Here is a 25,311-nt window from a genome sequence, read left to right as displayed (position 1 = left end):
CAGGCGGGGCCGGACCCTCCCGACCCACCACGAACCGACGTCCCAAGGTAGCGGGGAGCCGCTTCCGCCCGGGCCAGCCGCCCCCGGGGGTCCTGTCCTGCCCCCCCCCCCCCCGCGGCGGGGGTCGCGCTGCTCCACCTGCCGCCGAGCTCCGACCGACGGGGCGGCCGCAGGGCCGGGCGGGGGCGGGCTGGGCTCGGCTGGGCTCGGCACGGCTCCGCCCGCTGCCCGCCGCGCTCGCAGGCTCCTGCGGGGCTGGGGCTGGGGCTGGGGCAGGGCGGGTGGCGCAGAGCCGTACCCTCCCGTCCCCGCGTCTCCACCGGGCGCCGAGGGCGGGGAGGAGCCCGGGGGGCTCCCATGAAGCGGCGGAGGATGAACAAGCTCTACATCGGCAACCTCAGCCCCGCCGCCACCGCCGAGGACCTGAAGCAGCTCTTCGGGGAGAGGAAGCTGCCCCTGGCCGGCCAGGTCCTGCTCAAGTCGGGCTACGCCTTCGTGGATTACCCGGACCAAAACTGGGCCATCCGGGCCATCGAGACCCTCTCGGGTGAGCCGGGCGCCGCAGCCCCCCCCCGCCCCCCCCCCGGGCATCCCCCCGCCTCGCCCCCCCCCTCCCCCCCCGCCGGGGCTCCCCCGTGTCGCGGCGCCCCCAGCCCCGGGCATCCCCCCCCCCCCCCCCACGCGCTCCTTCCCGCGGCCGCCCCGGCTCTTCCCCAACCCTCGGCGATTTTTCGCTGATTTTTTTCTTCGATTTTATTAAGAGGCGCCCGGGCGCGGACCCCCCCTACCCGCCGCCCCCCCGGCACCCGCTCCCCCTCGGGAACCATTTTACGAGGAGCCCTGCCCCAACTCACCGGGGGCGCGGAGCAAAGGGCGGCCGAAGGGGCGGCAGGGGGCCGGGGGCGGCGGGGCGCGGGCAGGGCAGCGGCGGCCCGGGGGCGGCCCGGCCGGGGGGGGCGGCCCGGGGAGGGGGTGGGGGGGCGGCGGGCAGCGGCGGGGGACTGAGAGGGGGGGGCGCAGGGGGGGCCTGCCGCGGGGTGATGCTGAGCGCCCCGCTGTCTCCGCAGGGAAAGTGGAGCTGCACGGCAAAGTGATGGAAGTGGATTATTCCGTGCCCAAAAAGCTCAGGTAACCGCTCGCCATCCCCCCCGCACCCCCCGCCCCCACCTCCCCCACCCCTGCCGGCCCACGGGGGGTGGGGGGGGGCGAGGCGGGAGCCCCGCCGGGTTTTACTTTCGCTCTGGGGAGCGGAGGCGGGGGATGGGAAGGGATGGGAAGGGATGGGAAGGGAAGGAGCGGAGCTCCTGGCCCACAGCAGCGCTCCGGCCGCCCCCCCTCACCCCTGGGTGTCCCGCAGCGCGGCCCCCCCCGTACGCGGCGGGCGGGGCGGGCGGGCGCTTCCCGACGGGCCAGCAGCAAACAGCCGCTTGGCTTTTTGGGGGTGAAGAAAAACACCCCCTCCCCCTTCCCCAGCCCTCCGCTTTCTCCGGGGGGGTGGCCTGGGGGTCTCCCCGGGGGGGCGCCCAGCAGCTGGGCTGCCCGCGCTGCAGGAGGAGGTTGTTTTTAATGAGGAATTGAGCAATTAGTTCATTGCAAATGCTCCTCTCCCTCTGGCAGCCGGGGGTCCCCAACACTGAACGCTTGAGGGGCAGAGCCCAGAGCCCACCCCCTTTGGGGGTCAGGTGTGGGGCTGGGGACACGCTCACCCCGTAGAGCAGGTAACCCCGCACCCCATCACCGCGCTCCCTCGTCACGACACAGTATTTTTGGTTTTTCACCCCCCCAGTATGTGTTGGGATAAAAGGTCTGTGCGCTGGGAAAAAGCCCGGGACCCCCCGGAGGGTCCTGCGGGATGGTTGGCTCGGTGTGGAGATCGGTGTCAGGGCATTAATTTCGGAGTGACGGCGGGGGGACACGCTGTTGTGTAATTGAGGCTCCGTGGGGAACGGCTCGTGCCCGGCATCACGTGTGCCGGAGTGGGGTTTCTTCCTAGGCAGGGATCACACGCTCTTACCTTCAAAAATCTTGGAAAACAAGCAAAAAAAAAAACCCCAACCAACAACAACCCACCCCCCCAAACGCCAGCTGTAGTATTTGTAGGCTGAAGCTCTGCAGCAGCCTCAAGCTGCTCTGTCAAGGACTCTGGAAGAGTGATGGAGCCAGAAATTGGGAGTTTGGAAAGGCAGCATGGACCCGGGGCTCGACCTTCGGGATGTAAGCAAGGAATTCCCCTTTACCTAAATTCTCCGTCGGGCTGGGGTGCTGCTACTTTTTTTTTCTTCTGTGTTTTGAAAGAAAAAAGGACGTGTAAACAGCCCAGAAATAAATGCCGATTTATTTTGCATCAGGCTGTTTTCAGCTGGCTCCAAGTTTTCTATGCCAGCTCGGCTCCCAAGTTTCCTCAGGTTATTGAGATCTAATTTAAAGCTGATATCTTTTTATCACAGCTAAAAAAACATATTCTGCTTTATACTAATATATCCAGCTACAGGGACCGTGCCTTTGCCTCGGTAGATTATAGATTTTATTTTTATAATGTGATTTTTGGCAGGGAACAGAGCCTCACGTGGTCATGTTGTAGTTGTTGTCGTTGTCGTGGTGTGTGTGTGTGTGTCCTGTCCCCTGTCCCCCCCCCCCAGGGCTTCAAATTTGTAGAAAATCCAATTTTTGTAGTTGTGGTTGAGCCCTAGAGACGCGCTGGGAATTCGGGGGGGGGACTCAGATGGTAAAATCCGCTGGTTATTTAAGTGAGTTTGTGTTTTAATTTGGCTTGGGGAACCCGAGCCCATCTTGGCTCTCGTCCCCCAGCGTTTCTGCGTCACGGCGCTGGGGACCGGGAGGTGCCGATGCCGCCGCTTCCCCGCGTCCACCTGGAGCCCTGTATTTTTATAACCCGATCTCACGGAGCTCTGATTTTACGGCTGTGTTTAGACGCCCATAAATACGGTTCGATAAGAAATGGGCTGGAAATCCCATTTTCTGACACCTCGATGCCGTAGGTCGGGGAAGGGATTCCTCGAGGTGCGCCGGGAGCTGCTGGCAGGGGTTTGTTTCTGTTTCTCCGAAGGCAGGAATTAAACGTGACATCGGTGGGAAGGAGCGTGGATCCTGCCCGCTCTGCCGAGCCGCCTCTCACGAGTTAAAAATCAGCCATTCTGCTGCCAGCCAAATGGTTTCGGCTCCTATAGGAAGGATCCAACAGTATCTCGATTGTTTTGTTGTTGTTTTTTTTTTTTGTTGTTCCCCTTGTATATGCTGTAATATGCCTTGGAGAATTAAAGAAAAAAAAATTCCCCTCTTCCCCCCCCCCCCCCCCTCCAACATTTTAGAATTGAAGATTAAATTTTGAATTGATTTTTAAACCCAGCAGGAGCAGGGAATGCTTTTATTTGCTTAAAGCAGGGCGATGCAATCACGCGTCAGGAGTATTCTGTATCTGGAGCGTGGCGGTGAGGGAGGCGGCATCATCTTTCCCCTTAAACATGGGTGGTACAGCTCTGAAATCTTTGAAAATCCTGTTCATGGGAAAGAAAGAGATAAAAAAAAATAATAATCAGGGTTGGTTGTGAAATACAGAAAATAAAACACAGCCACCCCAATGCTGACTTTTATACAAGCGTTGGATACAAATGTGGAGTTTAATATGGAGCGAAGCCCTGTTTGGTGTCCCCAAACCGGTGACATTTTTGGGTTCCCAATTGCGAAGGTGCCTTTTAAATTCTGCTTCTGCCGTAATTTTCAGCGATTAGAAATAAAAGCACAAGGGACATCCATCTTAACAGCGTGGAGGGGGAGGCTGGACATCACTGTAATATTAAAAAAAAATATTTATTTTTTTTTGCTAATCTAGTAAATGGCGAAACTTAGGGGGTTTTGCTGCGGGCAGAGGTTGCCAGGGGGGTGGTGATGGAACTGCCTGCCCAGGCAGCTTTGCTGGGGGTGATTTTGTGAGACGTGCAGGATTTTCTCCTGTTTCAAAAGGAATTAGCCTTAAATAATTTTTCCTCTCTTAAGCATCAATTCAATTCTTGTTTCTGTGTATTTTGGCTTTATTTAGTTGTTTATTTACTTGTTTTCCCCACCCCCTTGTTTTTAAACCTAAAATGCTGATAACATTAAGGCTCAGAATAAATGTACAAGCCCTTTTGTGTCCCCATGGGCAGCCCATCTTTTCTTTCCTTATTATTAATTGCTTGTTGTCAATGAGATGCTTAATTAGGGGAGAGGAAATCCTGGTGCAAACCATTTGCTCTGCCAGGAGAAGCCACCAGCATCTATTCGTGTGTGCATCTATAAATATACGTGGGGAGCAGAAAAAATACTCCCGTGGCTGTCTAGTTTTAATGTGTCTAATTTTTTTAAAAAAAAAATAATTAGAGAAACCTAAAGGGCAAGAAGAGATTTTTCTCGGGCCGCAGCGTGGGGAGGGTTTGCTTCGCTTTGCCAAGGGAATTAAAACTTGGTGGGGATTTTCTTGTGTGTGGCGAGTGTTGGGTTACGCCAGGCTGGAGGGGGATGCGGAGTGCTGAAAGTGGGGCTGCTCGCCGTCCTGCTCCGGGTCTTAACTATAGCTGTTTAATGTATTTCAGGGTCTTTCATATTTATATAAAGTAATAATGTGTGGTTTAGTTTTTAAAGCATTTAGTATCTTTTATGTAAAAATAAAGATACTAAATATATATAAAGATACTACATATAAGATACTATATGTGTTTTTAAAGGTATTTTAACATATAGGTAGTAAAAGTATATATAAAAGATACTTTTCAATGTATGTTTATATATATTAAAACAATACTTTTTATATATATATATTTTATATATGTGTGTATACACACACAAAAATGATATTGCCAAGGCGATGCTGGTGGCATCAGGCGTGGGGAACCCCCCTCGTGGTGCCTGCTGGGTGGGTGGCAGGGTTCCGTGGGTGCTGTTCCCTGTGGAGCTGGCCAGGAGAAGGCCCTGGGGGGGCTGCCCCTTTCCTAGGCTGACCCTGGTGCTTGTCACAGCTGGGTGTGATGCCGTTGCTGGTTTTATTCTGTCTGTTCAGGTGTGGGTCAGCTGGGCGCTGGTGGCAGCTGACTTGCTTTATTTTTCTTTAGCTGCCTTTTTGCTTGGTTCTTCGCTGCCGGCCAGGAGCTGGGGATGGGAGCCGGGTGCTGGCATCAGGGATGCGGGGACGGGAGCAGGACGGCATCAGGGATGTGGGGAGAGAAGCAGGATGGCATCAGGGATGGGAGCAGGATGGCATCAGGGATGCAGGGATGGGAGCGGGTTGCCATCAGGGATGGGGGCAGGATGTCACTGGGGTTGCAGGGATGGGAGCGGGGTGCCATCAGGGATGCAGGACAGTGCGTGGGTACAGATGATGCAAGAGGCTGACCGAGGCCATGCTGCAGCCTGCTGGGGCACTTCTTGGTACCGCCGTCAAGCCTGCCTGGGTGTGAAGGCGCTAGGGAGAGGCCAGAGCCGAAAGGAAGATGATACGTGAATGTCATGAGTTACCTATTTTTATCAATGTATAGTTCCTCCAGTTGTGTGAACTTGCCTTTTTGCCCCGTTGGGTATCACATTGATGCCCTGCTTAGCCCAGCTCGCTGGCACTCCCCAGGGAGAGGTGGGTGCTGGGGCTGTGGGGGCTGGGGGGTGGCTTTGGGTGGCAGGGGCTGGGAGCCTGGTGTGGTTGAGCCCCCCTTGCAGCAGCGCTGTGTGTGTCCCCCCTGCCCGGCACAGCGGGGCTGGCAGCCCTGCTCCCACACAGGGCTTGGTGTTCCCCTTCATCCCGATACTGAATGGGGGTGCGGGGTGTGGGTGTGTGTTATTTTTCCCCTCCTCTCCCCCTTATTTTCCTTTTCCCTCCCTCTTTTAAATTTTCCCTCCCTCTTTTTTTCTTTTCTACCCTCCCTTCCCCCACTTTTTCTCCCCCCTCCCTTTTTTCTTTTTTTTTTCCCTCCTCTTTTCCTTTTTTCCCCTCCTCTTCCCCCCCCGCCCCCCCCCCCCCCCCCCCTTAATCTTGAAAAGCTGTGACAGATGGGACGTTATTTCCCATTCATCCCTATTGTTAATACATCCCCAGCTCACGGGGATGTATCAATCACGTGCTGTCCTTGCTGCCCCCCCCGCTCCATCCCTCAGCAGGTTGTTTGTCCTGCAGAAGAGGACTGGGCTTTAACGTGAACGGATTTTAATTCCTTAAGAGTGTCAAGGCAAAGCCCCTGGGCTGGGAGGGGAACTGGAGCAGATGCATCTGCGATGCTCTTGGCAACTGGTTGAAACTGGGGCAGCTCTTTAATGCTTATCCAGCCCAGCGCTGACAGTGCCGTTGCTTGTTAAGATCCGCTGCTGGGTTGCGTTGGATGAGAGCAAAACTTGTTGAGGACAACCCTGATAGACCAAAAAAATATATGGAATAATTGAGAGACACAAACCCAACCACCGCCTTCTTCCCTGCCTGGTTCAGGGAGCGTGTCAGTCTCAGGCTCTGGGTTGCTGGGTCTGAAAAATTCAGGTGGGGCTGAGTTTAGTCCCTACCTGATGACGAGCATCATGTTTTGTATGTTTTCTTGCCTGGGAAAAATATTTCATGAAGCAGGCAGGGCTGCCGGGGAGATGGTTCATTTCCAGCACGTTTCACCCCTGTTTTTTTTCCCCCCAGTTCTGTTGAAAACTCATTTTTATTGAAAGCAGGAGCTGCCAGACGTGTTTTCTCTGCCCTCAGTACTGATCCGAGGTGGAAGGTGATAAATTCCCTTTATGGCTTTATTATAGTGAGATATTGCAAAGCTGGACTAGAAAAAATCTTCATTTTTTAGGGCAAACAGTGGTGAAGCCACCCTTACATACCACTGTAAGGCTTGCATTGAAGCCAGGTCAGTGAAATTGATTTTATGGTTCCCCAGCGCCTCTGGGAGGGGAGGGCCCTCGGGGACAGGAGACCGGGGGCGGGGGGGACACGGGGGACCGGGGGATGGTCCATGGAGCTGCAGCCTGATGGGGCAGGGGAGGCATGAGCAGATGCAGGGTGGGCTCGTGGAGGTTGAGCAGGGGGCCTGGTGGCTCGTTGTTTCCATTTCACAGCTCCATCACATTCTTATTTTTCTTGTTCTGCATCCCTGGATTTGGGGGGGGGGGGGGGGGGGGGCTGTTACGTGTTATTTCCTTGGGAGCTATGGGTGGCTACGGAGCCGTGCGAGTTCTGCTGCCTACCTGAGCTGCTGGAAAGGGGAGAGATGTGCCAAAGAAAGCCAGTCCACCTGATTCTGGGGAATAAACTGCAAGTTTTAAGGCATCTTCCTGTTTTATTGGTTGATTTCAGCAAGTATGGGTAATCTGGCATGTGAAGCTCTCGTTTGTGGACATCAGCCGGTGATGCTGGTGGCTGTCGGTTTTCCATCCCCTTTCCCTGCAGGGTTGCGATGTTGGCCTTGCAATTTCGGTCTAATGGATGCACAAAATATAGCACAGCTCCGTCGTGGATTATTTCATGAACCCAGCTTGCAGCCTCGCTCGCTTAGAACGCCGGCCCCTTCGCCCTGCGTGCAGTGCCAGCCGGCATGTGGTACCCGAAAGCCAGCTCTGGGGTGGAGGAGGTGGTTCTTCCTCGAGCCAGAGTAGCCGCTAGCAATCAGGACTGATTTTGATTGAATTTAGAAGGGCAAAAAAGCAGGGGAACCTATGTAAGTCTGATTTCTTTAGCACTTGCCTGTGATGCTCAATTGCCACTGGGCATTTCGTCCTGGACTGGGCACCGAGATGGCTGGTGGGTGCAGGGGTAGGGAGGAGCAGGAGGGTGGTTGTCCCAGGGCAGCTTGCTACGGCTGCTTGTGCCACACAATGAAGTATTTTTTCACAAACGTTGTACCTGTAGTTACTGGTCATTGTGATTTATTATTTTTTTTCTTAAATTCCTACCAGCCTGCTGCAAAACAGGTTGGGTGAACCGTGGCTGCTGCCTTCATCATGCGGTCGTGCGCTGGGGGCTGTGTGCGCATGCTGAAATCGGTCCCCAGTCTCCCAGGTTTTGGGAGGAGTGAGGAAAATCAAAACAAAGGAATTCTCTGCTCCAGAGTCCTCTCAGGAGTGGTGTTGGAGGAGGGTGGCCTTGAGCTCTGCTGCCCTGTCCCATGAGGACCACGCATGGTCCGTACCCCAGCCCTGGGAATAATAGATGATGGCCCTGGATACACATCCATCACTCCGTCAGCTATGACCACGCGTGGTCCAGCACGGCTTTGACCAGGTAGGGAATTACGAGAGCTATTAAAAATACACCCAGTAGGAGTAATAACCTTCTTTTAAATGCTGAGCAGTGATAATGAGCAACTGGGAGACCCGCCAGGTGGTGGGGGTGAAGCCTTGAGTGCTATTCGGGTAGCTTTAGGTGCTCTGCATCAGCCTGGATGGATGCTGGGAAGTGGGAATGTGCTGTAGTGTCCCCTGGGAGGTGGGGTTATACACCGCCTCGCTGTGGTCCTTCTCCTTGGGTGCGTCGGGAGGTGGGCGAGCGGCACGGAGGGGATGAGGCAGCTCCTCGGGGGACCGGGGCTGCCCTGGCATCTCCCTTGGCCGAGGTGCGGGAGGCGACAGCCCCGGTGCAGTTCAGTTCAAGGCAGAGGCGTTTCTAGAGCGGCTGCCAACATGCTGGCGAGGGGACCACCCCGCCTGGCCAGCGGGCCGCTTGTGCTTGGATGAGCTGCTTCAGAATGCCCCATGTCCCCCGTGCTGCTGGGCTTTGGGGACGGGCTGAGCCGAGCCAGGTGAACCCCAAAAGGAGAGTGGCTTCCGCGTGGTCCAGCCTGTGGCATCCCGTGGGCACAGGTGGTCGCCAGGCTGGGGGGGCAGATGGCTGGAGCCATGGCTTGCAGCTGAGCGCTGGCATCTCGGGATACGGCAGGTGACGGTGCCGCCCGCCCTGTTTTGGGGCTGGAAGGTGGCAGGACCAACGGGGCAGCGTGTGGGGCACTCTGCCAGCGGGAGAGGCAGGTCCTGGGCTTCGGTTGGGCTCATGCAGCTGGGAAGGGCTTTTCCCCGGGGAGCTTTCGGGTGCCGATGGTTTGCACCTTGCTGGCACCTGGGCTGGGGCTCGCTGGGGCAGCCTGGCAGCGTGTCACCACTCGGCGCGGGGGCAGGATGCGTCTCTTGGAGCAGGTGGGAGCAGTGCCCCAGGAGCTCAGCACCGCTCAGGAGTGGACCTGGGTGTCTTAATCACCCCTCTGGGAAATGTCAGTGTGTTTTTATAAATGAAACATTCCTGTTTTGTGGAGTGGGCCCTGCAGAGCGTTAGTACTGGGTGCGGCGTCAGCCCTGGGCAGGTGGCAGGGATGGGCAGGAGAGGCGTTTTGGCTGTTGGCAAGTAGTGCAGGATGGTCATTGCCATGGTCCCCCTTGGTCCCGGTCCTCCTCACCGCCTCATTTCTGGCCAGGGGTGGCGTTGGGTGGGATGGGATGAGTCTTCCTCCTTGCCTCGCAAGGATCTTACAGCTGCATGCACAGCCTTGAAATCCTGGGTGGCAGCTTGGGACATGAGCCGGTGGCTGCTGGAGGAGAGGGGTTTGGTAGCGCTGCAGGAGAGCACCATTTCCCCCAGCTCTGGCTTCCCCACTTTTTTGCAGTGACCGATTTCTTCTGACAGGCAGAGCCATCCCTGCAGCATGGGGCAGGCTGCGAGCCGGGCAGGGTTCTTGGCCACGGCGGGGAGGTGACCGGTCAGCAGGGATGGCCGGACGCAGGATCCCTGGATCCCTGGGGGAAGGTCTGTCAACCCCCTGCAGGGTTTTATTGAGGCCACCTCCTGGGCTGGGTGCGAGTGCAGGGTTTGTTGTCTGTCGCTGGTCGCACTGCTGGCCATACCTGCGTGAGCAGCACCACGAGATACGAGGCTCCTCGGTGGCTTCAGCTGCTTTGTGTGACCGTGGTCCTTCTCCTGGGCTGGGCGGTGGGTTTTCCCCACCCCCTTGTTTTTAAACCTAAAATGCTGATAACATTAAGGCTCAGAATAAATGTACAAGCCTTTTTGTGTCCCCATGGGCAGCCCATCTTTTCTTTCCTTATTATTAATTGCTTGTCGTCAATGAGATGCTTAATTAGGGGAGAGGAAATCCTGGTGCAAACCACTTGCTCTGCCAGGAGAAGCCACCAGCATCTATTCGTGTGTGCATCTATAAATATATGTGGGGAGCAGAAAAAATACTCCCGTGGCTGTCTAGTTTTAATGTGTCTAATTTTAAAATAAAATAATCCCCCACATCGCAGGGCACGTCCTTTCCCTGCTGCCCCTTTCTCACTCGTGGGGGCAGGCGCCCCGGATCGCTGCACGTATCCACCAGCATCCTCAGAGCCACGCCGCTCGTGCTGCACCCCCAATTCCTGCTTCCCAAGGCAGACGGCTGCCCGTCCCAAGGTTCCCATTGCCCCGTGCTGTTAAACTGGGAGCAAGCGGCGTGTGCTGCCACTGTGGAGGCAGAAAGGTCGTGTCCGGAGCTCACCAGCCCCCAGCACTGCGATGCACGGCTCCCCCCAGCCCGGGCTGTGGTGGGCTCTGCGTGAAAGCCAACCTGTCCTCTGGTTCTTGCCGTGCCCCACATTTCCTCCCAGTCCCCAGTGACTGGCCCCAAAAGACCTGAGAAACTTTTTATCTGCCGAAATTGTTTGCAGGGGCTTGGGGCGCACTCTGACGAGCAGAGGGTGCAGGGGCCATCCTCGCTGCTTGGGCCAAAGTTTGGAGCCGTTTGCCAGCTGTTGGAAGGCTGCTGGTGGGACCAGGGTGTTGGGATGTTGATGGGTTGCAGGTGAGCAGAGCTCCTCTCCCCGCTCCTGTAGGATTTGGCCCAAAGCCCCTGGCTGTTGCTGGCCATCGGCTGGGGCTGCCGGTGGCTGCTTGCCTTCAGGCTGGTGGTGCCATGCCTGCCAGGTGTCCTCCCTGAGCTTGTCCCAAGGCAGGGCAAAGCTTCGCCAAGGTGGCTTCCAGCTGCCGGTCAGCTCCTGAAACCCGGCTGTGTGCGTGTGCCACGGGGTGGCTCGGTCACAAAACGTAGCCCTGGTGCTGGGAGAGGTGGTCTGGCCCTGCTCTGGTGGAGCTTCGAGCTGGGCCAGGGGGGAGCAGGGCGCTGCTTTGGCTGGAGCTGAGGGACTACGGGCAGGGTTAGGGATGCTGATCTGGGTGGACAGTGTGTGAGTTCACGGCGTGGCTGGATTCTCCATGGACTTGGGTGTCTCCGAACACCCCACTTGCCCAAACACGTCATCTTGCAGCCAGGATGGGGAGGCACTTGGTGGCTGTTACCTCTTGGGAGGCCTCTGCAATGGTTCCTGTGCATCCGTGCCCGAGGCTGTGCCGTGGCGACATTGGGGGTGCAGCCAGGCAAGGTCGGGGGTGCAGCCAGGCAAGGTCGGGGGTGCAGCCAGGCAAGGTCGGGCGTGCTGGCCATCTCCAAGGGCAGGCCTCCCAGCATACGGTGTAGGTATCCCCATGGAAAGCAGCCCCGCGTTGCTGGGAGGTGGTGGACATTGGCAGGATGCACTTTTTGAGAGCCCCCCTCAAGGCTTAGCAGGGCTGGGCATGGGGGCTCTTGGGGGTCCCGTCCCCACCCAGCCAGGTGGCCTGGGGCAGTGCGCTCAGTGCACGTGTCCCAGCCATCCCTGTGTGGCCGTGGCTCTGCAGAGGCTGTTTCAGGAGGTTTCCTTGGAAACTCAGCCGCCGGCGCGAGCATGGAGCGTTCTGGAGACAGCTCCGGCCTCGGTGCGTGGTGACCGGGCAAGGCTGGGAGAAGTGGCTTTCCCCAGGGCTGGGCTGCTCCAGGGGGGCGTGGGGGAGCGGGATGCTTTGGCAGGTTCTCCCCAGCACCGCCGGGTCCCCAGGAGGCCTTTCCCCTCCTGCGGCGGCGTGCCGGCAGGCCCTAACCCCGGCTTTGTCTTTGCAGGAGCAGGAAGATCCAGATCCGAAATATCCCCCCCCACCTGCAGTGGGAGGTAAGAAGCGGACGATCCCAAAGGCATCCCGTTCTCCTCCTCCTCCGTCAGCCCTGCCGAGCACCGCGAGCTGTGCCGCGGGAGCGTGCGCTCCGCATGCTGGCCACCATTTACCTTCCCCAGTAAAACCAGGAGGGAGGCTGAGCGTGAACTGGGCTCCATCTCCCCCCACCTGCTTGTGGGTTCCGGAGCTGGGGGGTGGGGGTGACGGGAGGCAGGTGGGGGAAGGCATGTAAGCGGTTGGGTGACGCTGGCTCTTCGGAGGGTGCCTGCGGGTGCAGCAGGCTCTTCCCTGCCCTCCGTGCCTGTCGGGCAGCCCCTCCTGCCTGCCTCACCTGCCCTCTTTGTGCTCTCCCCCCCCAGGTGCTGGATGGCCTCTTAGCTCAGTATGGGACGGTGGAGAACGTAGAGCAAGGTGAGACGGTCCAGCATGGTCCTCATCTGTGTGAAAGCCCCAGCACTGTTCCCCAGCTCTCCCCACGCTGGACAACACCCGCTGGGGTGAACCCTAGTTTTCCCAGTCTTCGGTACTGGGCTAAAGTGGTTTTCCCTATGGACACAAGCCCTGCTGGCAGTGATGGGGCCACCCGTCCACTGGTGGGACGGCATGGGCCATCGGTCCTCCATCCCCTGGGGCTTCTGGTCGCCGGCAAATTAAAATCCCAATTCTCCGTGCAAGTGAAAACGAGCCGGGTGTTGTTTGGGGTCTGTTGGTGGATCGGTGGTGTCCGGCCGTGCGTCCCCCCTGGCAGGGGTGGCAGGGTCCAGCCTTGGCACCTCCCAGTCCTTTGCCAGCCCAGCCCACTCCTCGTGCTGGGGGAAAATACAGCGGTGCAAAAGTGTAGGTGGCAATCGGGGCCACCCCCCACAGGACAGGTACTACCCTCCCACCGTACGGGGGGGCCGGGAGCAGCGGTGATGTCTCTCTCCTCCCTGCTCTAACGCTCCTTCTCTTGGTTTTCCCCCAGTCAACACAGACACAGAAACAGCTGTTGTCAACGTAACGTATGCAACTAAAGAAGAAGCAAAAGTGTAAGTGGGTTTTGCTTTGTTTTGTCCATAGTTTCACACCACCTGAACTTCTCCCGAGGAATCCCAGGTATCTTCCAGGCTTCTTTTTGTCTCCTCTCTGAGCCTCCTTGGCTTGTTTCGGAGCTCTTACAGTGTAAGCTTCAGGTGCCTTCAGGGCTGTCTGTGTATCTTCTCGAGGTACAGCAGGCAGGTGTTAGGTTTGTCTTGAGCTGTGTCATCTTCCGTGTCTTCTGCCAGCAGTCTTCTCTTCATCCCACCACTGGGTGGTCTCCTGCCTTCTTCCTTCACATGGGAGATGGTTTCTCATGGTGCCCCGTCATACATGCACGGGCATGGCTGGACCAGCCTGGAGCCATCAGCCCTGTGGTTGTCCCCTCTTCCCCTGTGCCTTCTCTTGTCCCCAAGTGGCATTGTGATGTGCCATCTTGCCTTTGGACACTGTCCTTCCTACGAGGTTCTTTGCAGGGTCCTGCTGGCCTTGTCTTGAGGGAGCAAAGCACTCTAGGAAGCTGAGGGTTGGGTCAGATAAGCAGTGGGTCAAGGAGTCATCTTCCCAGGCTAGAAGTCCAGACCTAAACTGGGAATGTACTGGATTAATCACCAGTCCAACCACCCAGCCCAAGCTGCTGGAGAGGTGGATTATGCTGAAGGAAGTGGGAGAGATGGTGAAGAAACTCTGTGGTGGTGGGAGACTTGAGTACCCTCTGCCATGTGGGGGAGGTTCAAGTTGGAGACCAAAAAGCAGAGACTGTTGTCTCCTGCTTCCTGGAGTCAAGAGACACCATCTGGTCGACACGTAAAAGGCTGTCAGAGCGCGTGGGCCGTAGACAAGAGAGGGCCTTTGGGTGGCCGAATAACTAGTTAGAGGGTGAGAGGGAGCCGGGGGGTCCGTGGCCGGGCTCTGCAGGGGAGGGAGAGCAGCGGAGGGTAGGTCACCTGCACGTTGTGCAGAGGCACACATGAAGAAAAGCCACCTGTCAAGAAAAACTTGAAAAGGATGGAAGAACCCGATGAGCCTGTGCATCAGTGCAGTGGGGCTGTGTGAAGACATGGTTGAAGATTTATTGTAGCCAGCAGAGGAAAAAAGCAAACGGACTGGGGGTTATTTCAGAAATGCAAGGGCTGTTTCAAGCTAAACGCTTTGTTACAGGCTTGTAGAGACTTTAGCCCTGTGCTGGACACCAGCCCTAAGTTAGCTGCGAGTAAGTGGTGAGCACATCTCACACTTGGTGGCCAGGGTATTTTTGGTATGACCGAGAGCCAGGCAGACCCCATGCAAGGAAGACCCTTTGCCAAGAATCCGTTTGCTGATGGACTTTCCGGCAACTTTCCATCTGAGTTGACCCATCACCAGGTTGGCCTTGTGGTGACAGAGATGGGAAGAATGATCTGCTGGTCCAGGAGGCCAGAGGAGAGTCTAACTTGGCCCTGTTGGGGTGGCCATGCTGGGTGTGCTCCAGCCTCGAAGGTGCCACGGACCACAGGTAAACGTGCCATGAGCTGCTGTGTCTTGGGATGGGTGGCAAGAAAGGAAGACGGAGTCTCACCGACACGGCAGTGCTTGACGCTCTGGGGTATGAGGCTTCATGAAGGGAAGATGCTGTGATGGGTCGCATCCAGCTGGACTGATGCCTGTCTTAGGCGGTGCTCAGCAGCTTGGCACAGAAGCGAGTGATGGGAGGAAAGGCCAGGGTGGTTCGTGGGTCTGTGTGTGTGACTTAGAGCACGTTGCGTTGGGAACAGGTGAAGGGAAGACCTCGGCGGAGAGCTCAGCCGGCGGGGTGCTGTGCTGGTTTTGGAAGGGGACGGTGAAGCTGCAGAGGTCCTTGCTGGGTGCAGCCGCTGGCAGCGGTGGGGTCATACACCTGCCTACGAACAGCCAGAGCGAGACGCGGTAGCGGAGGGAAGAAGCGTGGCTGATGCTGTCGCCGCTCCCAGCAGTCCTGGCAGACTCATGGTTGAGCATCCCACTGCTGAGGAGGGGCTTGGGGTGACGGGAAGGTCCGGGTGGTGCATGCCCAGCCTCACCAAACTGGAAAGGGAGTTGGGGTTCCCGCTGGAAGGGTATCCTGTGCCACGTCCTTCTCCACGGAGTGCCAGCTCTTGCTCGGAGCCCCTCTCGTCACCTTTTCCATGTCCAAAAAGCCCACGAGGCTGTTTCCGCGCTGTGGGATAGCTCCTGGCCAGCGCTTTCCCCAGGTGAAGGGGCAGATCCCCAGGCTGGCGTCCCACCTCTGCTGGGGGCACAAGCCATGTGCCAGCCCTGGCGCTGTCCCACCCGTGGGGTTTGCCCCGCACGGGGAAAGCGGGGGGATTTGGCTTCCCGCGGCCACCTTCTCCAGACTGGGGAGGGACCACGGTCTACAAGGGCAAGTGCTGGGGGGGCTGCCCGTCCCCGGAGAGCCCCTCCCCACCTTCCACATCTCCCTGCCTTGCAGAGCAATTGAGAAGCTGAGTGACCACCAGTTTGAGAACTATTCCTTCAAGATTTCCTACATCCCGGATGAAGAGGTGAGCTCCCCTCCGCCCCCGCAGCGATCCCGTCGTGGGGGCCACTCTTCCAGGGAGCGGGGCTCCTCCCCAGGGGGCTCCTCGCAGCCCAAACAGCTCGATTTCCCACTGCGGATGCTGGTGCCCACGCAGTTTGTTGGTGCGATCATAGGAAAGGAGGGCTTGACCATAAAGAACCTTACTAAGCAAACCCAGTCCAAGTAAGTACCTCGAATGGTTTTGTTTCCTTCCGTAGGGTGCTGTAGGTCCCTGGCATGGGTCCTCCATGCGCTCAGGGCTTCTGGGTGCCGGCCAGTGCTGTTTTCTTGGGGTGCAGCCTTTGTGGGGTGGTGGCAGAGCCCATGTCCTGAACCGTTCCTGCTGGCCAGGCTGGTCTGGGTAGTGCCAAGAGGGGGATGCACATTCCGAAAGGCCAGTAGTGAGTTTCTAAAGCCTAATCCCAAGGACGGCTGGGGACGAGGTTTTAGGGAGAAACGGCAAGTTTGGGGGCGCAGTGCTGAAGGGGGATCCGAGGTGCAGCGGTCGGTGCCCGGGCGGTCCTCGCGCTCGGGGTTCGCTCATCCTGCAGTGCCCTGTGTGGGCTGTCGGGGGGGAGAGGGGCACTGGCAGCGCTGCCCTGAGGAGGACGGGTTTTTGGTAACGGTTTGAAGCCTTTTGTTGCCTTCTAATATGTTTATTTTTGAAGAAAGAAAAAAAAAAACCAAACCCAAAAAAAAAGGGAGGGGGGGGACTGTCTTGCCAAAGTTTTCCATGTTTCTCTTGTCGATGTTCACATTGATTTCGCCTCTTGATTTTCTGCATGGTTCTCCTGCATGGTTTGCTCCTGCCTGGATTTGTTTGTGTTTAACCCAAAGCTGTCTTCTCCCATGCTCATCATCCTGAACCCAGTGATCCCACAGGACATAGGACTCCTTTACCAGAACGTCCTCCAGGGCATCCTAGTTCTCAGAGAAGCTTTTAGAGGCAAATGATTTGGTAATAGCGTGTCTGCTTGAGCAGGAGGTAGGAAGACGCGCCACTCCGCAGCCCAGCAAACCGAACCCCAGTACTGGGTTTGTGGGAAGAGGTTTGTACGGAAAGGGGGCAGGTGGTAGGGAGAGGAGCATTTTGAGCCTGGCTAGCCCTAGGATGTGGCCACCTAGTAGCTGTGAGCTGGTCCTGGTTGGCCAGAAGCCCTTCTTCACCAGGTGAGTCCCCTGGTGTGATGAGCAGCAGGTGTAGCTGTGTCCTTGCCACCCAAGGCTGGAAGGTGGCCCTTTGCCAGCCCTGAGCTTGGCAAGGCAGGTGGCCGGCACCAGCCGCCGGTTTCTTCTGACCACGAGGCCAAACGCTGCTGCCTGGGGCAGTTCCTGCCACTGAGCTGTCCCTCCTCGTGGGCTGTGTCCCTGAGCCTGCCCTGGAGACCTGGTGCTGTGGAGGAAGGCCATGCTCCATGCGCTCACTTCTCCTGCCCTGCCAAGGAGGCCATGTGCCGTGGTGGGCCACCACCTCTGCTCCAGCCTTGGGCAAGGGGCATCTCATGCACCCGGCCTGGGCAGTCGCAGGAGACCATTGCCTTCAGTCTGGGGTGCCAGCCGGCTGCTCTGCCCCGGCTCGGGCCACGCTCACCCAGCGGTGTGACAGTCCTGGGGACGAGGGTGCTGGTGACATCCTGTTGCCCAGCCCCTGCTCCTGCTCAGAGCGACGCTGGGTCCTGGATTCCTCTGGTCACGTAGGACTTCGCCCCTCTCTTCCCCTAGAGAAGATGCTAGAAGTGCCTAGAGATGCTCCTGAGCTCCAGGGGACAAAACTGTCTCTAGGTTGAGCCATCTTCTTCCTTGGCTGAAGAGGTGTCCAGACCAAGAGCTCACCTCCCAGACAACCTTCCACAGCAGCCGCAGCCCTTGTAACTTGATAAGAAGAGGACCGTTGCTACCAAGCAGCCATGGAGCCAGGATAACCCTACATGCAGACCATAGTGTCCACCTTGAGAGGGCTGTCCCTCACGGCCACCGCTCTGAAGCGTTCCCAGCCCCCCATAAGGTGTTTTGGAGTTTTTTTCCTGCTGCACCAGGGGAAAACCTGCCCTGTCCCTGTTGTCTCCCCTGCCTGCAGCACCCCAGGGTCCCATGCACAGCTGCTGATGGGATGAGGGAGTTGAGGGTCTCCTTCTCCATCCTCCTGTTGGAATGGAGCTGTGCAGCAGTGGGACGTGCTGGAAAGCCCAAAGCTCTCCTCCGCCCTCCAGCTCTTCAGGGTGGAACCTGCCCAAGTGCAGCGGCCCCTTCCTGGCGCCCCGTCTTCTGCAAACTGAGCTTGCACCTACACGTCCGGGTTTGGGATGGGTTGGTGATCAGCCAGACACCTGGCCTGTGTTCCTCTCCTGGGCTTGTCCAGGGTACTCATCACATTGGTGCGTCCATTCAGCCCATCCATGGCTCTTGGCCCCTCTTTGGTACAAAGTCTCAGCTGCATGCCTCATCTCCACCAGCCTCTACTGCTCCCGGGTTCAAGAAGCTACCTGACTCCTGTCTGTGGGATTTGTTGGGGCAGCCATGGATCCCTCATCGGTTCCCCCCAGCTGGGAGCTTCAATGCGGTGCGATGTTGTGGCACCGCTCTGGAGCATGGGCCTGTCATCGCCTCTCATGGCATGTCGTGATGCGTTTACCTTCTCCCTGGTGGAGGGGGTGGCAGCAGGTGTCCCTGCGTCTGCTGGGTGCTGCCTCTGAAGGAGCAGGTCCTCCAAGTCAAGCTGATGGAGCTCCACAGCTGGGAGCGCCTTGGAGGGCGTCACACAGCATGCAGCTGGGTCACGGTGCTGTAGACGTAACCAAAGGGCAGGGGGAGCTCGGCGGTGCCCATGCCTCCAGCACCTCGTTGCACAGTCCAAGTAGGACCAGTCTCCTGCCTGAGCAGCTCTAGCTGAAGCCACAGGAGATCTGGAGAGAGGTGGCCTGCAAAAGGGATCAGACTCTGTCTTCATTCCACCTTCGGTGCTCAGATGAAGCCACCCTGAGGTCCCTTCTGAAGCTGGTTCAAGGGCTCCCGCCTTATCTCAGGGAAGGTTCACCCACGTGCTTCCCTTCTACCTGTAGATGAAGCGTCCTTGTTCCTACACGCTTTCTTGAGCTCCTGGAAGAGCTGAGCTGTGCAAACCCACCGTGACCCTGCAGCATCCAAATGTGCTGGTTAGGGGTGACTTTGCACCACGACCCTTGGCCTTGCATGCACAGCAGCACCCCTGAATGATCCCGGTCAGGATGGGGACCTCTTGTGAAAACAGAGTCGTGGCTGGAGGGCACCGTGTTGGAGCTGAGCACTGGTGGCATCCACTGAGTGGCTGAGCGGCCGCTACTGCATCTTCTCAGAAGATGTGGGCCAGCCTGGCCCTTGCTGAAGCAGTGATGGGGACACCAAGGGGGTGTCCAATGCCAGGACGGCTGCACGGCATCATCCTCCGGTGGGAAGAGCGCGCGGACTCGCGTGGAGAAGATAGAACGGTCGCTTACCCCTGTTCTCCAAGACGCGTGGTTGACGTGTGGGAGTCTCCTACCCTGCTTTCCTCTCTCCCTCTCTCTCAGGGCTTTGCCAGGTACGGTTGAGCGGTGAGGAGCGAGCTGGAGGCACGTGCCTCCTCCCCGCCATGAGCTGAGGGGAGGACCAGAGGAGCTAGAGCGCGGTCCCTGCCGGTGCGCAAGGGAGAGCTTTCTGGTCTCCCGCGGAAGGGCGTGAGTACGAGCGCTGTTGTTGACGTGTGGCCCCGTGTCGTGACACACGCTGCCTATGGGTAAGTTGTCTCTCTGTCCCAAACAACACGCAATGGTTGTGGCAAGTTGCTGGGCAGCCTCGGGTGTTGTGCGGAGAGAGGTTGAGGTTGGAAGGGACCTCTGGAGACCTCTAATCCAGGCTCCTGCTCCAGGCAGGCTGGCATCAGAGATGACAGACAGGTGGCACAGGGCTTTGGCCAGTTGAGGATTGGTTCCGTCCCCTCTTGATGCATTGTTTGACGTTGCTTGAGATCCCTCAGCTCCCGGGCAGACTTCAGGTCGTAAAGGTGAACGTAGCTCAAATCTGATCTAAGCCGACCGAAGTGAGACACTGCCTGGGCTTGCATGAGACCCGGTGACGGTAGATGTCTGTCAGCAAGACCCAGGTTCCCCCCAGAGCTTGAGCAGGTGTTGAAATGAGCTTTTCTGCCAACAGCGGGCTCAGCTCCTGAGCTCTGGAAAGCCTTCGTGACATGCCAGACACATCTCAGGGGGCTCCTCTCTGCTGATTGTTTCGCTGTAGGGTTGACATCCATCGGAAGGAGAACGCTGGCGCCGCTGAAAAGCCCATCACCATCCATGCCACGCCAGAGGGGTGCTCCGAAGCCTGTCGCATGATCCTTGATATCATGCAGAAGGAGGCTGATGAAACTAAATCGTAAGTGCCCCTTGGCTCAGCAAAAAGGGCAGGTTTGGTGGACGAGAGGTAAATTTGGCCATCGGTGGAGAAGCAGCCGTCTTCTGTCACCTGCCACCCCCCGGGGGAGTGGCTGGCATTGGGAGTTTCAGGATGGAGTGAATGACTGAGAGCTTCGTGACTTCTCTGTGGTGGGGTTGACAGTGCTGTAGAGACCAGAAGCTCAGGTGGGATCCAGAGAGCATGTAGGCAAACTTGGAGAACAAAAACCCCCGTGAAATACAGGTGTGCCCCTAGGCTGGGGAAGTCCCCGAGGACTTTTTTGTTCTCTCTATATGTTGTTCTATATATAGGGCTAGAGCCTGATATATCCTCGCTATGGATCTATATGAAGATGGGGAGATACAGTGGGGGAAACGGTGGTGGTTCTTCTGCTCCTTCCACCCCATCGTTAGTGCCCGTTGCTGGAAACTGGTTTCTTGGCCAGGTGGAAATTTAGATTTTATTTTTTAATCCATTTTAGAGCAGAAGAGATTCCCTTGAAAATCCTAGCACACAACAGTTTGGTGGGGAGGTTGATCGGCAAGGAGGGCCGCAACCTCAAGAAGATCGAGCAGGACACAGGCACGAAGATCACCATCTCCCCGTAAGTCGTGGTGAACACCAAGCCATCCCCTTCTACCCAGCACGGTACGGGCAGCGGAGGAGCCAGAAAACAGCAGTTGCATCCTCTCATGCACGTTCCTCATCCCGGGTGGGTGTTCCTCATCCCGGGTGGATGGTGGGCTTGGGCAGGGAAGAGGGCGTGTGGTCCCCTGCTGTCTCTGGGAGAGTTTAGTTTTCCAGTGGTTTGTTTTTGGTTTTTTTTTTTCATTTTTTAACCGGGGGAAAAAAATGTAACCGTGCCTCTGGATGTATCTGTGGGGTAGCTTGCAGGATTTAACCATTTATAACCCTGAGCGGACCATCACGGTGAAGGGCAGCACGGAGGCGTGCTCCAATGCCGAAGTGGAAATCATGAAGAAGCTGCGTGAGGCCTACGAGAACGACGTGGTGGCCGTCAATGTAAGCTCCCAGCCCTCCCGCCTGGGATGCCGCCGCTTCAGAGCCGTGCTGAGGCGGCTGGGAGACAACTGGGGGGCAGCCGGTGTGTCAGGGCGAGGGCTGGCGGCAGGCCTTCACCCCGTGTGTCCACACTGCGGTGGGAACCCCGCTCCGCCTTTTACACGTTTCTCCACGTCTTTGCTTTCCCAGCAACAAGCCAACCTGATCCCAGGTCTGAACCTCAGTGCTTTGGGCATCTTCTCGACGGGGCTGTCCATGCTCCCATCCACCCCGGGCGCCCGAGGGGCTGCAGCGGCCACCCCGTGCCACCCGTTTGCAGTAAGTGCAAGAAGTTCTGGGGTGTGGGGGACGCGTTCTTGGGGGCAGAGTGGTCGCTGGACGCTGCTGCTGTAGCTCTTGAGTCTGGGTGGACACGGTGGCTGTAGGTGCCATCTCATGGGGAGCCTTGAACAGGAGCTCTGGCTCTTGGCCGTTTGGGGAAGATGCTCATTGCAGTAGCAAAGTGGAGAAGACAGTGAATGAGTGTGGCTCGTCGCTCCTTGGATTTAGCTCCCTGGGAAGATCAGCTGCATCCCCGTGGGCTGAGCTGGGTTTAACCCGTGTTTAAGGACCGTCTGTGTCCCAAGGTTGCCGGTCTCTGAAGGTGGCTGGGGGCAGTCTGTGCTGACGCCAGCATGGAAAACGCACACAGGTGGTCTTCAGTCCTGAGCCCAAAGCCACTGCTGGATTGGGATGGTGTGGACTGGGTTGTGCCCTGCGGGTCTGGTCTTGGTGGCCACCTGAACCCACCAGCATCGTCACAGGGCACGTGGAGTGTAGGGTGAAGGGGGATGAGCAGCCCACCCTGAGCAACCAGCGCCATCAGCGTTGATCCCTGCCCTACGCCCGAAGGGTTGTGGTTGTTGGGTGCCAGTCGTCACCTGAGTTCGTAGGCAAGGGGTTTCCTCTTCCTCGGGATGCTGTGGCTGCGCGACCTGCGGCAAAGCGAGCCTGGGAGGCAGTTTTAAAACCACTGAGGTCACACGCTGGCAGCATGGTCCAGTGTCAGGAAGACACGCCGGCCAGAGTGCTGAGGCAGAAGGTCCACCCCCAGCCTGCTGGCAGCTGGAGAACACCCTCAGGGTGACCAGGCTCTGTGGTCAGTCTCCGTTAGACTCTAAATCCTCCTGCTGGGATGCTTTGGCTGCACGGCGACCGGCACGCGGGTTAATTTACTTGTGCTGTTTTCTTTTCCTGGCGACGCCAGCAGCAGAGCGGTCGGAGGAGAACGGTGAGTGCCAGGCTGGCGTTGCAGAGGGCTGGACGAGCGTGGTGGGTGCGATGGCCGCGGAGGCACCGAGGGCCCCTCGGTCTGCCTGCACTGCCAGCCCGGGGGTGGGTGGGGGGCTGCTCCTGCGTCCACCGCCCCATGAGCGCAGCCTTTGGGAAGGGTCTGCTGGAACGTTTGCTGGCGTGATGGAGCGGAGCCAGGCAGGTCTCCTCACGGGCAGCGTCTGTGTGGCCTTTTTAAAGCCATCCTGGCGAGGCCAAGAGGAGCAGTTGCTTCTGCCATTGTTGTTTTTTTTATAGTAAACCGAGGAGCTGCCAAAAAAATACCTAACAGGAACCAGCCTGGCTCTACGGCAGCTCCTTCCCCTCAAGTACTTCGTGTTTCACACCTCAGAGTGGTCATTTCTGATCGTGTCCTCAGCAGGACCTGGGACCGGTGGCTGGAGCTTCAGCTCTTGGAGCTCTAGAGACCTGGCGAGGATGGAAGATGAGGAAGGAGCCTCACAGTGAACGGGGGGAGCTGGGGAGGTTCGGTGCCCACGCTGGCCGCAAGGACCAGCTGGGCAGGAGAGGACACGATGGTATAGGAGACGTGGAGCAGCCTGTGGCCAGGAGCAGAGGGTGGGCACAGGGAGCATGACCTCGGTGCGAGGGAGAGCGTAAACCTCAGCGCAGCAGGTTTAAGTAGAGGGCTGGGAGCAAGAGCCACGTCAGCTGCGGGCAGGGGAGCTGGGTCCTCTCCGCCCAAATAACCGTGGTTTGCAGGTAGCAACTGGTTGCGCTTGCATCCAGAGCGGGAGAGAGTTGTGTCTGCTGCCAGGAGAAACGTTGATGTATTTGAGACACTGAAGAGTTGAAGCGGAGTTGAGTTGGGTTGCTGGGATGCACCCCTTTGTGCCGTGGAGAGACCCACGGCTTTCTCCCTGTCCCCAGCCCCGGTCTTGGGAGAACATCTTCAGCCTTGGCTTTTTCTTCTCTTGGAACTGGAGAAGGGAAACGGTGGTGGAAATTGGAGCCAAACCAGACATTTCGCTTGGTTCTCGCCAAACCCCCACCTTCTCTGCAGGGTTTTGCAGCAGGGCTTTGGCTTTCCAGGGTTGTGGCTGCTCTGAAAGGCCGTAGGGGCCAGTTTTCTGCTGTAAACAGTAGTAGGACACAGCCAAAAAAATAGTAGCAGGGAGGGGCTGGGGGTAGCTGGGAGCCCCCATCCACCTCCCAGCCTCGCTGTGCTCACGCAGGAGCCGCGCTGCAGCTCGCCCCGATGTGCACCTGCGCTCCCCGGGGGGAGTTCCAGGGGGCTGAAGGGTTGTCCCCGTGTCCCTGCCAGGCTCATGGTGGCACGCTGCTCCATGTCAGGCTGGGGGCGGCCAGGAAGGGGCCTGGCACGTTGGGAATGTCACTGACCCTTGTTTTCTCTCCTGCCCTAGAGCTCTGCATACCTTTCGGGTCTGTACGGAGCCACCCCAGCTGGCGCCTTCCCCCATCAGCACCCCGTGAGTGCCCCGGCACCTCCCTCCGTGAGACCTTTGCTCGGGCACCGTGGGAGGGTGGGCATGTGGCCGGGGGGCAGCCGCTGCCCTGGGGTGCTGGCAGGGGGGGCAACCCCCACCCCAGTCCAGCTGGTCCCCTGACCGTCTGGCTCTTCTGTGCCCCTGCCAGCTGCCGGAGCAGGAGGTTGTGAACTTGTTCATCCCGACGCAGGCGGTGGGGGCCATCATCGGGAAGAAGGGGCAGCATATCAAGCAGCTGGCACGGTTTGCTGGTGCCTCCATCAAGGTGAGCAGGGTGCTGCGGGGCTGGCCCCAGGCTTTGCGCCTTGTTTCCCCTTCCTGCTGCTGAGGGCAGCGAACGGGAGCCATCGGGGAGCGATGCTGCTCCCCACGTTAGTACAAACATAGTCCTGTGACACTCCGGTTATCACCCGTGCTTGGGTGGGAGGGGATGCCCCTATGTAGGGGGATGCTCCTGCATGGGGGGACATCCAGCACGGGGGGAGGTCTTGCCGCAGCGGGGCCCTGCTCACACTCCTCCTCCCCCATCCCCCCGCAGATCGCCCCAGCAGAAGGTCCCGATGCCAGCGAGCGGATGGTCATCATCACGGGGCCGCCCGAGGCTCAGTTCAAGGTGCGCTGGCCACGGGGTGGGGGCGGCTGAGGGACAATCGAGAGCATCCCTTTGGTCACTGCTGTGCTGCCAGCCTGGCTCTGCCTCCCTCTGAGTGCTGGGGGGCTGTTTGCTTGTACCGTGGTTTTGGTGCTGCCAGACATCGGTACATCATCGCCCCTAGGGACGGAGGGCACAGAGGCACTGCCAGAACTGCTGCCCGATGGCTTCACTTCCCTCGTGTCTCGCTCTCCAGGCCCAGGGGCGAATATTTGGGAAGCTGAAAGAGGAAAACTTCTTTAACCCGAAAGAAGAAGTGAAGCTTGAAGCCCACATCAAGGTGCCTTCCTTCGCTGCCGGCCGCGTGATAGGCAAAGGTGGCAAGACGGTAGGTGGGGGGTGTGGGGATGCTCCCCTCTGCCCCAGGACTGCAGAGCTGGGCATCACCCATCGCCCCTGCCCGCCCTGGGGGGCAAAGCCCAGGTGCTCGGTGACTGCGGCAAGGTCTTGACCCCAGCCCCATGTCCTGGTGGTGGCTCTCACTGGGCGGTGACTGTCCCAGGGAGGGGGACAGGGTGCGCCCCATGGCAGCCTGGTGCTGCGCGCGGGCTCGGAGCCAGGGCTGACACCAGCAGGGGAGGATTTTGGCTCTTCCACAACCAAACCTTGGGATCTGTCATTTGCTCCAGGTAAACGAACTGCAAAATTTAACCAGTGCAGAAGTGATTGTGCCGCGAGACCAAACCCCAGACGAGAACGAGGAGGTCATCGTTAAAATCATTGGGCATTTTTTTGCCAGTCAGGTAAGGTTTGGCTGTGGTCTTTCCAATATTCCCAACCGGTTTAACCCACCGAGGAAAGCTGCCGAGCACCGCGCTGCCTGGGCATCCTGCAGCTGTTCCGCATGGCTCCTGTGCACCCGGGATGCACTAAGGGTTCTGGCAGCTCTTCCCAGCTGTGCAAGCATTAGATTTAA

General features: G+C 58.1%; 1 protein-coding gene across 5 annotated transcripts in view; it reads left to right on the top strand.

The window, feature by feature from the left end:
* The first annotated feature begins 243 nt into the window (after positions 1-243).
* Positions 244-25,311, top strand: part of IGF2BP2 (insulin like growth factor 2 mRNA binding protein 2) — a 30,874-nt gene continuing 5,806 nt past the window's right edge. For 3 of the 5 annotated variants that reach the window (XR_005830544.1, XR_005830543.1, XM_040612437.1), the window contains exons 1-16: positions 244-547; positions 1,068-1,128; positions 11,922-11,970; positions 12,334-12,385; positions 12,939-13,002; positions 15,441-15,713; positions 19,785-19,919; positions 20,422-20,544; positions 20,828-20,963; positions 21,153-21,281; positions 22,210-22,233; positions 23,660-23,725; positions 23,892-24,008; positions 24,282-24,356; positions 24,592-24,723; positions 25,025-25,138. Coding sequence is in view for 3 of the 5 variants with exons in the window: in XM_040612437.1 (XP_040468371.1) it covers positions 358-547; positions 1,068-1,128; positions 11,922-11,970; positions 12,334-12,385; positions 12,939-13,002; positions 15,441-15,713; positions 19,785-19,919; positions 20,422-20,544; positions 20,828-20,963; positions 21,153-21,281; positions 22,210-22,233; positions 23,660-23,725; positions 23,892-24,008; positions 24,282-24,356; positions 24,592-24,723; positions 25,025-25,138 (1,740 nt within the window). In the remaining 2 variants the exon portion in view is untranslated. The remainder of the gene's footprint in view (positions 548-1,067; positions 1,129-11,921; positions 11,971-12,333; positions 12,386-12,938; positions 13,003-15,440; positions 15,714-19,784; positions 19,920-20,421; positions 20,545-20,827; positions 20,964-21,152; positions 21,282-22,209; positions 22,234-23,659; positions 23,726-23,891; positions 24,009-24,281; positions 24,357-24,591; positions 24,724-25,024; positions 25,139-25,311) is intronic. The other 2 variants (XM_040612438.1, XM_040612439.1) reach the window with 2 other exon arrangements.

This window comes from Falco naumanni, chromosome 13 (assembly GCF_017639655.2).
Source record: "Falco naumanni isolate bFalNau1 chromosome 13, bFalNau1.pat, whole genome shotgun sequence".
NCBI lineage: Eukaryota > Metazoa > Chordata > Aves > Falconiformes > Falconidae > Falco > Falco naumanni.
Note: the sequence above shows the minus strand (reverse complement) of the source record. Positions and strands in the feature narration are given on the sequence as shown.